The 18,111-nt window shown below is 43.7% G+C and overlaps 1 protein-coding gene across 1 annotated transcript in view; it reads left to right on the top strand.

The window, feature by feature from the left end:
- Window positions 1-18,111, top strand: part of dera (deoxyribose-phosphate aldolase (putative)) — a 39,306-nt gene that overhangs the window by 8,646 nt on the left and 12,549 nt on the right. Inside the window, exons 3-6 of the mRNA XM_055652903.1 lie at window positions 3,052-3,199; window positions 8,190-8,285; window positions 9,890-10,024; window positions 13,433-13,561. Of these exons, the coding sequence (XP_055508878.1) occupies window positions 3,052-3,199; window positions 8,190-8,285; window positions 9,890-10,024; window positions 13,433-13,561 (508 nt within the window). The remainder of the gene's footprint in view (window positions 1-3,051; window positions 3,200-8,189; window positions 8,286-9,889; window positions 10,025-13,432; window positions 13,562-18,111) is intronic.

Here is an 18,111-nt window from a genome sequence, read left to right as displayed (position 1 = left end):
TCCAGTCAGCAAAAAGACTATACATGATTACAATCAGGCCACCCACTGTGTATAGATACAGGATAAAGGGAATAATATATAGCACATTTAAAAAACAACTCTCGTTGGCCAAAGTGCTTTACATTTGTTATAAGAATAGCACAACAAAACAAACTACATACATATATACATGTAGCCCTCACTCAGAGGACGTCAGGAAAGGCTTGGGAGTATAGATAAGTCTTTAGTCTTGACTTAAAAGAGTCGATGGAAGGGGCAGTTCTGATGGGAAAGGGGATGCTGTTCCACAGTCTAGGGGCTGCAACCGCAAAGACGCGGTGGCCCCTGAGCTTATGCCTAGACCGTGGGATATTCAGCAACCCCAAGTCGGCCGATCTGAGGGGCCTGGAGGTGGAGTGGTGGGTGAGAAGACTTTTGGTGAGAAAGATAGTCTGAGGGTCTTCAATGAGGTAGATGGACGGTCAGGACAACTCTCTAGTTGGTGAGTGGATGGTTCAGTAGCCTGATGACAGTAGGGATGAATCTAGAGTGATGTGTATTAATATGCTTATGTATATTTGGTATATTTCACAAAATTGTATGCTGAATAAAGAATTTCACTGTATACAGGTACATTTTCTCCCCCCTAGCTTGAAAAACAGTGCGTAATTCAAAAACATGTAAATTAAACATACAAGCGATTAAGCTGTCAGCAGTAAATCTGACCGTGTTATTCCTTACTTCAAACCGGTATTAAAGGAACAAGCTCATTATTTCAAAAACATGTATAAAAATCACATGTCTATAAATCAAACATGTATAAAATAGGAGGTGCCTGCACTATTGGTAATGTGGAAGTTTGATATGTACTGATTTGCAGCATCGAGCCATTGTTTCTCTTTTATGCACTGGACATTTTTTTGAGTGTTACAAACAGATGCAACATCTGAGAACCACTCACGTCAAAAGGCTGGAGTTCACTCTTCGGGTGCTGTTGAGAATACTTAATTACCGGCTATGGTGTAGTTAAAATGCTCAGTGTGTTACAAGTTGTCAAAACTGCCTGCAGCCTATAATAGGGTATTTATATGTCCTTTCACTGTCTAATAGTTTGATGGAGATACAAGGTACTGCAGGTCCTGGTTTACAAAGAAACACAAAGTGCTGGAGTAATTCAGTGGGCTAGGCAGCATCTCTGGAGAACACGGATAGGTGACGTTTCCGAATTGAACCCTTCCCGAAAAGTCACATATCCATATTCTCCAGAGATGCTGGATGAGTTACTCCAGCACTTTGTTTCTAATGATTTGAATAGGACTGAAACTATAAAAATGCTGTCTTACCATTGTTCACACCAAATGGATCTTTCCGCAGTGTTGTAACAAGCTTTGTCAGAGAGAGCAAAGAGAAACACTCATCCACACCCCTTGTTGAAGCCGGGGTGCAGCGTGCAGGGCTGTTATAATTCTGCCAGGCAAAGCTGCTTGTAAATGGTGGTTCTCTATCTGGTGGTAGTATATGAGTAGGTGCAGGTCTCCTGCAGATTTAAGGGTATAATGTAGGACCACACGATGGCACAGCTGCTGGCGCTGCTGCCTCACATCGCCAGAGACCCCAGGTGCTGTCTGCATGGAGTTTGCACATTCTACCTGTGACTGCGTGGGTTTTCTCCAGGCACAACATTTCCTCACCCATCCTAAATACGTGTGCAAGATAGACACAAAATGCTGGAGTAACTCACCGGGTCAGGCACCAACTCTGGAGAAAAAGGATGGGCGACGTTTTGGATCGGAACCTCTTTCCAGACAAGCCGAGTTAATCCAGCACTCGATGTCGCTCTTCATTATAAATCAGCATCTCCAGTTGCTTTCTACACTACTAAACACGTGTGGGTGTGTAGGTTAATTGCCCCTCTGTAATTTGCCCTGAGTGTGTAGGGAGTGGATGAGAAAGCGGGATAACACAGAACTAGTGTGAACTTGTGATCGATGGTCGGCACGGACTCGATGGGCCAAAGGGCCTGTCTCCATACTGTATCTATAAACTAACAGTGGACTTCACTGACCATTGGAAATCTGTCAGCTTTGCTTCTTCCCTCTGACAGTCTGTACCTAATGTTCTATCTATTCTGGAACTCTTTTTGTGGTCTAACTGTTTATTGCTGTAGCTTTCAAATGCATTCAATTATGCCAGTTAATGCCAGAAGAGTGCAAAGAGTGATGATTCACGGACAGCAACTTCAGGGTTTCAATATTATAGAGTTCCACATAGAAATCTTGACACTCTTGCCACTTCCACCAAGAATCATGATTTCTGAGAGCTTTATTATTACGTGTGCCAAAATGTATCGGGTTGCATTATAGCCCAAGACCGCAAATAATTGCAGTGAGTTCTGGATGTAGCCCAGTCCATCACACAGACCAGACTCCCCACCATTGACTGCATCTACACTTCACGCTGCCTTGGGAAAGCAGCCAACATAATCAAAGAGTTGTCCCACCCTGGTCAGTCCTTCTTCTCCCTGCCCCCTTCAAGCAGAAGAAACAGAAGTTTGAAAGTGCACAACCACCAGACTCAGGAAACAGATTCTTCCCATCTGTTATCGAACATTTGAACGGTCCTTCCATAAGCTAGGATACTGTCCGATTCACCTCTTTTCCATTGCGGGCATTGGACTTTGTCTGTGGAACTTCAGCACATTATGTCCTTTTGTGTATTAACCAGCATCTGCAGTTCCTAGTTTCTACAATGCTGAGAACAATATTCTGTTCTCTGTATCTCCTCCTTTGCTCTACTTTTTCTACTTGAGTTTGACTTGATTGAAGTTATGTATAGTATATCTGATCTGTTTGGATTGCGTGCAAAACAAAACTGTACCTCGTCACAAGTGGCATTGATAAACCGAAACGCCTAAACTATTTCTCTTGTAGGTAGCTACAACCCTTGGTGGATTTTCATGCTGGTTCTTTAAACTAAACTAAATACTTGTCTCGCTGACAGAATTAGTTACGCAGTTTACCCTTGGTGCAATCAACGTCAATATTGACCCAATTCTCCTCTGTGCTCTTACAGGCTGCGTGGCTCCTGAAGGCGGTCACCTGCATTGACCTCACCACACTGTCCGGCGATGATACCCCTTCGAACGTCCACAGGCTCTGCTATAAAGCTAAGCATCCCATCAGGGAAGACCTGCTGAAGAGTTTGAACATGCATGATAAAGGTACGTGGGTTAGGAAACTAAGATGATACCGGACACCGGTGACTCCTTGCCTGCTCTTCTTTCATCCGATACAGTCATACCATTCTTTTAAATCTCTTTTCTCCATGTAAATCTAGCACCACTACTCGTTGTTCTAATACTATTATCTTTAACATTCTTGCCTGCCTAACACTCTTACAAATTATATTTTGCACTCTGCATCATTCCCTTTGCACTATCTATTGTACCAGTTTCAACTGTTTAGTATATCTAAACATGACACAAAGTGTTGGAGTAACTCAGCGAGCCAGGCAGCATCTCTGGAGAACACGAATAGGTGACGTTTTGTGTCGAGACCCTTCATTCTTCCAATACGTCCCCAAAACGTTCTCCAGAGATGCTGCCTGACCCGCTGAGTTACTCCCGCACTTTGTGTCCTTTTGTCCTGATGTGTCTAGTTTCATTCCTACCATCGAGAAGAAGGTACAGGAGCCTAAACACCATGATTATCAGGTTGAAGAACACTTCTTCCCAACAGGTTCTTGAACACTGCACAACACTAACCGCAACGGTGAACTTTTATAGACTGTCTTTGGTTGCACTAAAGACGTTGGGGTTTATTTTGCACAAGTATTGTGGTGTATTAATTAAATAAATTGTTTATTATATATGATCTATATCTTTTGTGTTTACAGCCCTGTTATGCTGCAGCAAGTAAGAATTTAATTGTTCTCTTGTCGGTACTTTTGACAAACAAACACTCTTGACTCTCTTCTTGACAACTGACACATCGAATGTGATCGTGCTCCCTCTTTGGAGCTTGCAGAATTAGGGGCGGTACGTTGGTGCAGCGGTAAAGTTGCTGCCTCACAGCGCTTACAGCGCCAGAGACCCGGGTTCAATCCCGACTACGGCTGCTTGCTGCACGGAGTTTGTACGTTCTCCCCGTGACTGTGTGGGTTTTCTCCGAGATCTTCGGCTTCCTCCCACACTACAAAGCTGTACAGGTTTGTAGGTTAGTTGGCTTGGTATAAAAAAAGTAAAAAAATTGTCCCTAGTGTGTGTAGGATGGTGTTAGAGTGCGGGGATCGCTGGTCGGTGCGGACTCTGGGCTGAAGGACCTGTTTTTGCGCTGTATCTCTAAACTAAACAAAAACATTCCTAGAATGTTTTAAATCAGCTACACAATTTGTGTATCCTTTTGCAGGAGTTCTTTTCAACAAAGAAATTGATATGGCAGAGGATGAGATTTGTTTCTTCCCACCAACCTTTCCTGCCGTTCGACAGGCTGAAACATACAGAACATGTTTGGTTTATTATCGTCACGTACCCAAGATACAGTGAAATGATTTTGTTTGTGTGCTATGCAATTAAATCAGATCATACTGTACATGAATCAAGCCACACATACGTACAACAGGCAGAGCACAGAGAAAAATACCAGAGTGCAAAATACAGTTTTGCAGCATTTTAGTTTCACAGACCTCTTAATTTAAAAGTGCAAACGGGTAAAATAAAGTTCTTGTTGGAAAATCATGCAGGTCATCAAGAAATCACATCAATCGTAAAAAACCTTTTTAATCCATTTTACATTATACACAACCTGCAATTATAAGATGCCCCTGGGTCCAGCTGGCCTCATTTATTCCAGTTCTGCGCATTCTGTGCCTTGAGGGAAGTCTCAGTATTAGCAGTTTCTGATCCTAGAATTACCCAAACCAGAGTGCAGAATGTGCGGTATTCTGCTGCTCTCTGCAAAAAGGCTGCAAACAGTTGTGCACACTGCCCAGTCCATCACGGGTACTGACCTCAGATTCAGATTCAATTTTAATTGTCATTGTCAGTGTACAGTACAGAGACAACAAAATGCATTAAGAGACAACGACCTACCCACCATCGAAGGGATTTACAGCGGTCGCTGCTTCAAAAAGGGAACCCAAATTCATCACTGCCTACATGACCGTGGTGACACACTCATTTCACTACTGCCACCAGGAGGAAGATATAGGAGCCTGAAAACTGTACCATCCAGGTTCAGGAACAGCTTCTTCCAAACAGCCATCAGGTTATTAAACACTACAACCTCTAAATAAGGTCTGAACTATATTTACATATTCTGTTGTGCTGTTGCAAGTAAAATTGTCATTATTCTATCGGGGACATATGACAATAAAACACTCTTGTCTTTTCCACCACACTCCTTAACAAGTGGCACCTACTAAAGAGGAGCATTCAGGAAGACATGCAAGATTTGTGTGAACCTGGGGGGCAATGTTGAGGGAAGCTGATGGCATCGCACTGTGCCATGCCGACCCCTACTTTATCTACCCTGTGCCTCCAGGACATAGGGCCTCAGTGAGAAAATATGAAATTGCACATTTCCTTCATCTGATTTGACTGGATAGTTTGCAGAACAGGCATTTTACTGTATCTCTGTACTAGTGACAATAAAGTATGTAACCCGCTAACATTGTTTACCTCCTGAAATTGATTCTTGAGGATACTGCCTGGTCTATAATGGGCACAGTCCTCCCCACCATCGAAAGCATCTACATGAGGTGTTGCCTCGAGAAAGGGCAACTATCATCAAGGATCTCTACCATCCAGGCCGTGCCCTCTTCTCGTCAGGCAGGAGGCACAGAAGCCTGAAGTTCCATATCACCAGGTTCTGGAACAGTTATTTTCTCCAACCATCACATTCTTGAAATGACTTTTCAGAGACTTGGAAGTTGCAAGATGGTGCTGGAAATGTGGCGACTCTCTGCGTGGTATCCCAGAAGAGGATCTATTGTACTCATGAAGTCCCTGCAGAGGACCTATTGTAGAGGATCTGTTGTACTCGCACATCATGAATTCCCTGGAGCGGCTGATGTTCACTCACCTGCGACCCCTGGTTAAACCCTACCTGGACCCCCTGCAGTTCGCTTACCAAGCAAAGATGGGGGTTGAGGATGCCATCATTCCTGTGCTCACCTGGATAAGCCGGGAAGCATTGTGAGAGGTTTTTTTTTTTGCTTCTCCGGTGCTTTTAACACGATCCGGTCTGCACTGCTCGGGAGCAAACTGATGAAGATGCGGGTGGATGCTCCATTAGTGCCCTGGATGACCAACTACCTGACTGGACGACAACAATATGTCAGGCTACAGAACTGTGTCTCGGACATGGTGCTGAGCTACACTGGGGCCCCACAGGGGACGGTCCTCTCTCCCTTCCTGTTCACCATCTACACCTCGGACTTCAGATATAACTCCGCCGCCTGCCACCTGCAGAAGTTTTCAGATAACTCTGCAATTGTGCGCTGCATCAGTGTGGGGAGGGAAGCTGAATACGGAGGTGCAGTCAACGACTTTGTTGAGTAGTGTAGGCTGAATCACCTGCAGCTCAACACTGACAAGACTAAGGAGTTGGTCAGGTTTTAGGAGGAGAGGAACACTCCGATGACCTCCTTGGTCCTCTACTCTGTGTGAATGTCATCAGTTTCCTGAGGAAGTAGAAATATCTGGGACTGGTCCTGGTGAACTTCTAGGCTCTGTACAAGAGCATCCTTACCAACTGCATCACAGTATGGTATGGCAACTGCTCTGTCTCCGACCGGAAGGCATTGCAGAGGGTGGTGAAAATTGCCCAACGCATCACCGGTTCCACGCTCCCCTCCATTGAGTCTGTCCAAAGCAAGCGCTGTCTGCGGAGGGCGCTCAGCATCGCCAAGGACTGCTCTCACCCCAACCATGGACTGTTTACCCTCCTACCATCCGGGAGGCGCTACAGGTCTCTCCGTTGCCGAACCAGCAGGTCGAGGAACAGCTTCTTTCCGGCGGCTGTCACTCTACTCAACAACGTACCTCGGTGACTGCCAATCATACAGGACACTTATTATTATTTATGCAAAAGTTTGCTATGTCGCTCTTCAAGGGAGATGCTAAATGCATTTTGTTGTCTCTGTACTGTACACTGACAATGACAATTAAATTGAATCTGAATCTGATCTGAATCTGACAAGACTAAGGAGTTGGTGGTGGACTTTAGGAGGAGAGGAACACCCCTGTCCCTTGTCTCTATTAATGGTGTGGATGTGCAGTTTACCAGGAAGTACAAATACCTGGGACTGGTCCAGGAACGCTGAGGCTCTGTACAAGAAGGGACAGATCCGGTTGTACATTTTGAGAAGGCTCCACTCCTCAACGTCTACAGTAAGATGCTGCAGATGTTCTACCAATACCAGTGCCATCTTCTTCGCTGCCGTGTTCTGGGGCAGCAGGGCGAAGGCTGCGGAAGCCAACAGAATCAACAGACTCATCTGGAAGACTGGTTCCGTCCTGGGGGATTCTTGGGAGGTGGATGCTCCTCAAACTGCCGAGCATCCTGGACAATACAGTTCACCCCCTCCATGACACACTGGTCAACCTGAGGAGTACCTTCAGCAACAGACTGGTTCCACCAAGATGCAGCACAGAACACCACAGGAGATCCTTCTTCCCTGTGGTTATCAAACTGTATATCCTCTGCCCCTTCGGTCGTGGGATAGACTGAGACTGACCCCCCACACCTCCTCAATCTTTGCTCATCCCCAAAGCCTTACCATTCGTCACTTTATTTTCATATTTTTATGTTACATGTAGTTTGTGTTTTTTATGACTATTGGCAAATTAATTTCCCTCCTGGGATAAATAACGTTCTATCGTATCGTATTGTATGATTTGACTGGATAGCCAGCAGAACAAGCTTTGCACTGCATCTCGGTACAGGCAATGAATAAAGTATAGCATGTGACAATAAATAAACTAAACCAAACTGAAATACAAATGTAAGTGAAGGTGAATTGTTTGGACACAGAGGATTGGCTTGTCACAGTTTACAACCTGCAGAGATATGTATTTGGGCCGATTCACGAAGCTCTTATTTAAAAAATGTTTTCACTGTAACATAGGCAGATGGCTGAGTTTATTTTCAAGGAATATTTACACATCTTCAACCTTCAATTTATTGAAGTGGTTTGTTTTGTGTTTGTAGGTATTACCACTGGTGCAGTGTGTGTTTATCCATCTCGAGTGGCTGATGCAGTGCAGGCACTGAAGACTATAAAGTGCAATATTCCTGTTGCCTCAGGTAAGACAGCAGTAGTCTGTTTCTAAACCCCTAACTTAGTCCATCATTAACTCAGGAATTGATTTGTTTGGTGCTGTGCTGTCTTATTCCCGCTGTAGTAATCATCCTCAGGATGAAAGCTGAAAGCTGAAAGATGTGCCTTCCCCGCAGTGAGCCCCTTCTTCCACCTTTACCAGCCCTGCAATGCTAATTTGCTAACCTTGGTGTTTGATTTCAACTCGAGGGAAGGCTTGGTTCAGTCCCTAATGTAGATTAGAGAAACAGCATGGGAACAGGCCCTTCGGCCCACTGACTTCATACCGACCATCGATCACCACCTGTTCACACAAGTTGTATGTTATCCCAACTTCTCTGCACATTAGGGGCAATTTACAGAGGGCCTATTAACCTACAGACTCGCATGTCTTTAGGGTGTGGGAGGAAACCCACATGGTTACAGTGAGAACGTGTAAATTCCACACAGACAGCACCCAAGGTTAGGATCGAATCTGGGTCTTTGGCACTGAAGCAGTAGCGCCACTGTGCAGTCCATTTCTTGCATGCATCCTTCCTGCAGGCAATACAGTGGTGCAGCTGCTAGAGCTGCTGCCTCACAGTACAAGAAGCCGGGATCAATCCGTCTATGTGTGAAGTTTGCACGTTCTCGCTAATGGCGTGGTGCTCAAAACTGAATACAATACTCTAAATATGTCCTCACCAATGTCTTATAGAACTGCAACATGACCAACCAACTTCTATACTCAATGCTCTGACTGATGAAGGCTAATGGGCCGAAAGCCTTTTTGGCCACTATAGCGGCCTGTAACGCACACCACTTTCAAGGAATGTACTTATAAAATCTCTTGGGATTATCCTTACTGTTATCTGCCAGAGCCACCTCATGTCCCCTTTTTGTCCTGGTTTTCTTTTTTTCTTGTTGCTCGGTTCCCAAAATTCCTCCAGATATAAACCTGATCACATTTGCTTAAACCTGCCCCATGCCTCCTTCTTGCTCTTGACCAGAGCCTCAATTTTTTGGGTTTCCTTTGCAGATTTGTAAGTGGTCTGTGTAAAATTGCCCCTAATGTGCAGGGAGTGGATGAGAAAGTGGGATAACACAGCACCAGTGTGTTCACCAAAACGAACGCTGGACCTCATTGGCTTTAAGCTTTAGAGATACAGGGCAGAAAGAGGTCCTTTAGCTCACCGAGTCCATGCCGACCAGCGATCACCCCGTACACAAGCACTATCCTACACACTAGGAACAATTTACTATGTCACTGAAGCCAATTAACCAACCTGTACGTCTTTGGAATGTGGGAGGAAAGCAGAGCATACGGAGAAAACCCACGGGGTCACAGAGAGAATGTGTAAACTCCATACAGACAGCGCCAGTAGTCAGAATTGAACCAAGAACTCTACTACTGCGCCACCGTGCTGCCCTTCTCTGCCCCCATGGAATTCTCTCAGGACTGCTCCTGCCCTCCGACAGTCTCTGCCGAGCTTCCAGTCAATGATGGGTCCCTTTTTGATGTGTTTTAATTGTTTAGTGATCAGAAATGTCCTCCTGACAGTGTAAACTTGTTCCTTCATCATAACCGAGACCGTGTTTTTACACACAATAGTGGCAACTGGCTTCCCCGCTGGACAGACCCCAATGACTGCGCGCTTGCAGGAGATAACGATGGCCATTGAAGCCGGGGCAACAGAAATCGATATTGTAATCAACAGAACACTGGTGCTGACAGGCCAATGGGAAGGTGATGGTAGTTCATTTCTAAACAAGAAACTAATGATCAGATAATATTTCTTTAAAATATAACATGTATTCCTATAAAAGTCTATATTTTCTTCTGATCCAGGCGTGATAAAAATCAAAGGTACACAAAAATGCTGGAGAAACTCAGCGGGTGCAGCAGCATCTATGGAGCGATGGATAAAAAGCAAATTGGTTCTTTACATCCATTAAATCAACATATTGTCACCAATGGAATCAAGAACCAGAGGAGGTACACAAAAATGCTGGAGAAACTCAGCGGGTGCAGCAGCATCTATGGAGCGAAGGAAATAGGCAACGTTTCGGGCCGAAACCCTTCTTCAGACTGATGGGGGGTTTCAGTCTGAAGAAGGGTTTTGGCCCGAAACGTTGCCTATTTCCTTCGCTCCATTGATGCTGCAGCACCCGCTGAGTTTCTCCAGCATTTTTGTGTACCTTCGATTTTCCAGCATCTGCAGTTCCTTCTTAAACAAGAACCAGAGGACATGGGTTTAAGGCGGAAAAGATTTAACAGGAACCTGAGAGGCAACCTTTTTACGCAATGGGTGGTAGATATAAGAAAGGAGCTGTCAGAAGAGGTAGTTGAGGCAGGTTTAAAAAACATTTGGACAGGTACATGGATAGGATTTGGAGGGATATAGGCTAATGCAGGCAGGCGGGGCTTGTGTAGTTGGGTGGGGCATGTTGGTCGATCTGGGCAAATTGGACTGGAGGGCCTGTTTCCACACTGTATGATTCTGACTCTGACAATGACATTGAGAAGAGGTACTCTTTTTTAAAACAGCCGTCCATGACTCGTGATATCAGTTTCACCGCAATGCTGCATCAGAAAATCATATAATACCCACCATCAAATGCCCTCTGTAATTCCATTGTAATTATTGAAATGGGATATTGATGAGAGCACGGGAAAGCTAATGTCCGGAAAGTAAAGAAGAATAAAAATGATGGTGAATGATGAGGATTGGTTTCAGCATTGTTTGTACATTTTGTTGCCTGTGAAAATACAGCAGTGGATGCAGCCAACCTCTTTAAAGAAAGATAGCCAGAAGGATTTAGTGCTCTCTAGAGGGTTGATTTCCTCAAACTTGAAAATACAGCACAAAACAGTACAGTGGCACCTAATTTTAGGTGCCAACTGTGTAATACCGTAATCCATTCTATGTACAACCTCTAGTTTTATGTTATAAGAAGGAAGTAAGCAGGACAAGAAAAAGAAAACAATAGAAAGGGGAAAAAGTGGAAAAATAGATGGTAGAGAGTAGAAAAACGTGAAGTATGTATATAAAAAATAAAAAAAGGAAGAGAGAAAGTGGAAAGTAGAAATAGAAGAGAAGGCCCCTTAAAAGAGAATTTTACAAATCTGTATTCGGAGATGTAGATCTATCCGCGTCATGAACTGAAATCAGCAATCCTTACGGCACCGCTGCATCACATGATTCCAAAAAGTCGATGAAATGAGACCAACTCCTTAAGAATTGGTCATATTTATCTATTAGTCGGAGTCTCATTTCTTCAAGGCGTGCTATGTCCACCATATTCCTAATCCACATTTTAACAGTTGGTGTGGTTGTATTTTTCCAAAATTTAAGTATCAATTTCTTTCCAATTATTAACCCATAATTAAAAAAAACATTTTGATCTTTATTTAAATTGGTATCTTCTCCTATTATTCCAAATATAATCCATTCCGTTTTGGGTTCTATTCTTGACTTGAAAATCTTTGTAAATATATCAAATATCACTCCAAAATTTATTCAACTTTGTACATCCTACAAATGAGTGTGTTATATTAGCGTTTTGAAACAAACATTTATCGCATCTGGGAGAGACGTTTGGATAAAATTTATTCAACCTCGTTTTTGAATAATATAGTCTATGTAATAATTTGAATTGAATTAAATTATGTCTTGCATTAATAGAACAGTTATGTGTATTCATCAAATACTTTTCCCATCTATCCTTCGAGGATAGATGGGAAAAGTATTTACTATGTTTAACAACGATATGTCTGGTGCAGGCAAGTTGAGTGTGCAATTATCACGATTGGCTAAGTAGGAAATAGAAAGCAGCTATTTCACATTCCCATCATGTTTTCTAAACCATACATATAGATTAGGGCTATAGTTAGGAAGTTGGAAGAACAACTTTAAAAAAATGTTAAGACATTCATTTTTAAATCTTCTGACAAAATGATACTTCACATTTTAACATTTAAGTTAAAAAATTGTTCATTATTTGACTAATTACTCAGTTACCAAAACAACAGTTTCACCTGGTTTATCAAGGCGTTTTCAGAAGTTGGTTATGGAGAGAGAATACTGTTAAAAGCTGAAGTTTGTATCAGTGCACTGTTTGTGTTGAATGCATTTGGAAAAAATGCTCCCTACATTGGAGCTGGATATCACTGGCAGCGACTTCTAGCTTTCCTTATTTTGGTAATGGTCAATGGTTCGTTGTTGTCACACGTACAGACGTACAGTGAAATGATTCTTTCACGTACAGTTCAGTAAGGTGTTGCCATACCTAAGCACAATCCCCGATTAATACAAAGTGTATAGAAATAATCCACTGGAATCACATGCAAGAGTTGCCAGGTTTTGGAGCCATTTTCGAAGTCCGGACCGGTCCGTATCCTCGGTCTTCTGGAGCAGCGCCTGATCCAGGTGCTAGACTTTCCCATTTCTGGAAACATCCTTCCCACATCCACTCTATCTAGGCCTTTCATTATCCTGTAGGTTTCAATGAGAATCACCCCTCATCCTTCTAAACTCCAGGAAGTACAGGTCCAGAGCCGCCAAATGCTTTCATACCCAATCATCCCCAGGATCATTCTCATAATGAACAGCACCAGTTTTGATACTGCAGTTGATCCCACCTATCTGCATAGCGCTTAAAAATGCATGTATGGTTTAGTGATCTGAAATGTGCTCTATCATTTGGTAGTTATGTGCATTGCACTGATTGTATTTTTGGACAGAGCCCTGAGCAAGTAAACCCAACAAGTTAAAATCTCATCAACGCACTTGGTTCAACGTACAGGTTTGTAGGTTAATTTGCTTTGTTAACTTTGTACATTGCCCCTCGTGTGTTGGATAGCGTTGGTGCACTGGTGATCATTTGTTGGCGGGGACTCAGTGGGCCGAAAGGACTGTTCCCGCGCTGTATCTCTAAAGTGTAAAGCCTAAAGAATCACTGCATGGACTGCAGCATTTCACAAAGAAGCATCCATCCCCACTATGAGAGGGGAAATGTTCTCAAAAATCTGCCCGGTTTCGCACATTGCCATACTTTATAATGCATTAGTGATAACACATTAAAGAATGTGGATAGCTTGGTATTATTTCTACATTGCAATTTGCTATTTTATGTTCTTATGTGATGCTTATAGAATTGTACAAGGAAATCCAACAGTGTCGCAAAACTTGTGAAAAGGTCCACATGAAAACCATACTAGGAACCGGAGAACTGGGATCACTGGCAAACGTCTACAAAGCGAGTCTTATAGCCATGATGGCAGGTAACGTGGAATTCTGCTCAATGAGGCCGTACAGTGCTTTTGTCAATGTTCATATGGTGGTATTCTTACCTTTGAATATGTAGCTGGGGAGTTATTAATCCAACCCATTAATTGATGTTGGCAGGTCAATATGTTCCACTGTGGTTCAGATAACTGCTCTGTTCTTTAAAAATGTTAATTCAAGCATGTAAATAACCCAATTTAAAATTCAATAACATTTCAAAGGAATTTTGACAGGTGTATGACTAGGAGAGGGATATGAGCCAAACATGGGTAACTGGAGCTAGCTTAGATGGGACATCTTGGTTGCCGTGATCATGTTGGCCGTAAGGGCTTGTTTCCATGCTGTAATCACTCTATGGCATGCCAAGGGGCCTGTTGAATGCATTTACAAAGTTTACACTCTGTATTGGAGCAGGATATCACTGGCTGCAACATGTACGCTTTCTTATATAGATGGCCCATCCAAGCCAGTTCCATTTACCTGCAATAGACACAAAAAGCTGGAGTAACTCAGCGGGTCAGACAGCATCTCTGGAGAAAACGAATATGTGACATTTCGGGTCAAGACCCTTCTTCACACTCCAGCTTTTTGGTCATCCATTTCCCTGCATTTGGCCACAAGTCTGTTCAAATTCTATCTCTTAAATTTAATATTCTGACATATTTTGAATTTGATTCTCAAGTCAAATTCTGTCAATTATTGGTCCATCCTGTGGATTTAATGTAGGCAGGTAGCTATTTATTTTCAAGGAATATTTGGAATACGTAAAACACTACCTTGTCACCCTGATCTATATTTTTATTCCCAAAAGACAGCTTATTTTGGTTTGTGCGATCATGCTGTCTTCAAGTTGGCTATGTTAAATATCATTGTTCCTGTCGTTTTTAAGTAATTTTCAACACATATTGTTGGTACATTTGTCTTGCTGCTTTTTTACTTCAAGCATGTAGCCATTCTTCAAAGAGTTACAACTTTGGATGTGCTGGTGTACTGTCACATATCAGCAAACTAGTACAACAATCATAGTTCACCTGCATCTCCTCCAACCTCATCGATTGCATTAGCTGCTCTAGATGTCAGCTGATCTACATCGGTGAGACCAAGCGGAGGCTTGGCGATTGTTTCCTCCGCTCGGTCCGCAATAACCAACCTGACCTCCCGGTGGCACAGCACTTCAACTCCCCCTCCCATTCCCCATCCGACCTCTTTGTCCTGGGTCTCCTCCATGGCCAGAGCGAGCAACACCGGAAATTGGAGGAACAGCACCACATATTCCGCTTGGGGAGTCTGCATCCTGCGGGCATGAACATTGAATTCTCCCAATTGTGTTAGCCCTTGCTGCCTCCTCCCCTTCCTCAGCCCTCGAGCTGTCTCCTCCCATCCCTCAGCCCTCGGGCTCCTCCTCCTTTTTCCTTTCTTCTCCCTGCCCCCCCAACCCCCCCATCAGTCTGAAGAAGGGTTTCGGCCCGAAACGTTGCCTATTTCCTTCGCTCCATAGATGCTGCTGCACCCGCTGAGTTTCTCCACCTTCGATTTTTCCAGCTTCTGCAGTTCCTTCTTAAACAAATCATAGTTACTACGTTGGTCACGTCTGAACCTTTTGGTGTGAAGCTATGAAGTGAGAGGAAATCATCAGGCTGGTCCTTGAACAGCAAGCAGCTTGCTCACTCTGCATCGCCAGAAGCACAGGAGGATTTCTCAAGTCCTTGACATTTTGCACAGAGAGGTGTGATGTTAAATTAAAAAGGGCTGACGGGGGAAAGCACAGAAATTTGCATGAGCTGCTGTCTGTAGTGTTGGCATTAGCATGCTAGCTGAACCTGACGGGGCAGAAGAGCTCAATGTGTCTTAAAGTCATACTGCATGGAAACAGGCCCTTCAGCCCATGATGGCCCATCTACACTTGTCGCAACTGGCCGTGTTTGACCCATTTCCCTCTCTAGCTTTCCTACCATGTACCTGGCCAAGTGTCTTTTAAATGTTGTTTTAGTATCTGCCTCAACGATCTCCTCAGGCAGCTCATACCATATACCCACAACCTTCCGTGTGGAAAGGTTTTCCCTGAGTTTCCTATTAAGTATTTCCCATCTTATCTTCGAATTTCACTGTACTTTAATTGGTACATGTTACACTAAACTGACCTTGAAACCTTGAAGTTATGTCCTCTGGTTCTTAATTCCCCAAGCGTAAGTAAAATACTCTATGCATTCATCCTATCTATTCCCCTCATGATGTTATACACTGCTATAAGATCACCCCTAGACCTCATGGGCTCCAAGGACTAAAGTCAGAGCATGCCCAACCTCTCCCTCCAGCTCAGGCCTCGAGTCCTGGCAACAGCTTGTTGCTCTGCACCAAAATTGAATCATTCAGCTCATTGTGCCTGTTTGAAAGTGGTAACACACTCCACCACAGTTTCACTTTAGCCTCGTGATTTATTTTTCTCTTTCAACAATATATATAATTACCCTGTGAAAGTTACATTTTAATCTGCTTCTCAATGGTAAAGGTAGTGCTATGTGAATGGATTTTCCCCCATCTACCATCTCTCTCGCAATGTATCTTCCTCCGGTGCCCTCCATTCCATTCTCCTCCCGAATGGAATAGTTTCTCTTTAGTTTAATTCAGAGGCACAGCACGGAATCAGGCCCTTCGGCCCACCGTGTCCATGCTGACCTGTTCACACTAGATCAATATTATCCCACTTTCATAATCCACTCCCTACACACTAAGGGCAATTTACAGACCCAATTAGCCTACAAACCTGGCACGTCTTTGGGGTATGGGAGGAAACTGGAGCACTCGGAAGTCCATGCGGGGAAACCCATACAGAGAGAATGTGCAAACTCCACACAGACAGCACCTGAGGTCATGATTGGGTCTGGGCTTCCAGTCGCTGTTAAGAAATTGTAACCCCCATATTGAATAATATGTAAATCTGATCCAATCTGCTTTCTACATTGATGTTCTGTTTGGCCCTTTGCTGAATTGGCCATTTGATGTCCTTTCTATCACACCACCACTTGCACTTTACCCATTCCTCTCCCGAACTCCTGAAAGCACTGTAAATGCAAATCCAGATGTGGCTGGCAAAATATACACCTACCCACTTATCCAAATCTACTCCAAGATTGACTGGACTTTGCAATTCGAACTGATAATGCTGACCTTATTACATAAAACCAAAAGCTGAAGCAAATTTCTGCTCATGCTGAATCTCTGAAATTTGAAAAGATGTTAGTGGATCACTCAACAATCATGGAGATAGAATTAGTGTTTTGGAGATTAGGAGATTTAATGGTGTAGTTACCTTTACCTACGATACAATAGAACTTTATTTATCCCAGGAGGGAAATTGATCTGCCAACAGTCATAAAAACACAAAATTCAAGAAAAATGAAATTAAAGTGACGAGTGGAAAGGATTGAGGATGTGCAAAGATTGGGGAAGGGGGAGGGGAGTCAGTCTCAGTCTACCCCACGATAGAAGGGGGAGGAGTTGTACAGTTTGATAGCCACAGGGAAGAAAGATCTCCTGTGGCATTGTGTGCTGCATCTTGGTGGAACCAGTCTGTTGCTGAAGGTGCTCCTCATGTTGACCAGTGTGTCATGGAGGGGGTGAGCTGTATTGTCCAGGATGCTCCGCAGTGTGAGGAGCATCGTCCCCTCCAAGACCACCCCTGCCCCCAGGACGGAGCCAGCTTTCCTGGTGAGTTTGTTGATCCTATTTGCGTCCGCAGCCTTTGCCCTGCTGCCCCAGCACACGGCAGCGAAGATGATGGCACTGGCTACCACTGATTGGTAGAACATCTGCAGCATCTCACTGAGTGGAGCCTTCCTAAAAAGTACAGCTGGCTCTGTCCCTCCTTGTACAGGCCTGTACAACTGGGATTCCTCCATCAGTCTCATCTGTTTTCACTGTTATCCCTTCACCATGGCTTCAGCTGTTGAGACCCTAAGATCCAGGATTTTCTCTCCAAACTCTCTGCTTTCCTTCCATTAATGCATTCCTTTAAAACAACCCCCTCTGCCAAAGCTCTTGGTTATCTGTCCTGTGTGGCAAGTTCTGGTTGATGCATTCTTGTGATACACCTTGTAATGTTTTATGACATTATTGGGGATATATAATTGCATGCCTGAAGAAGGATCCTGTCTCTCCATTCCCTCCATGGATGCTGCCTGACCCACTGAGTTCCTCCAGCACTTTGTCTTTTGCTTAATATTCCAATGTCTGCAGTTACTTGTATCTCTATAAATACGTGTAATTATGTTAATGTCTTGAAATTCTAAAATATTAAGAAGGCTTTATTCTTTATAGACACAAAGAACTTCAGATGCCGCTTTACAGAAAAAAAGTCTCAAAGTGCTGGGGTTACCCAGTGGGTCAATTGCAGATGTTGTCTGACCAGCTGAGTTCCTCCAGCACTGTCCATGACAACCAAAATGCCCCATCTAAGCTAGTCTCATTTGCCCATGTTTAGTTCAGTTTAGAGACACAGACATAGAGAGTACCACCAAGTCCACCCCAACCAACGATCCCCATACAC

Source organism: Leucoraja erinacea, chromosome 22, assembly GCF_028641065.1.
Source record: "Leucoraja erinacea ecotype New England chromosome 22, Leri_hhj_1, whole genome shotgun sequence".
Lineage (NCBI taxonomy): Eukaryota > Metazoa > Chordata > Chondrichthyes > Rajiformes > Rajidae > Leucoraja > Leucoraja erinaceus.
Note: the sequence above shows the minus strand (reverse complement) of the source record. Positions and strands in the feature narration are given on the sequence as shown.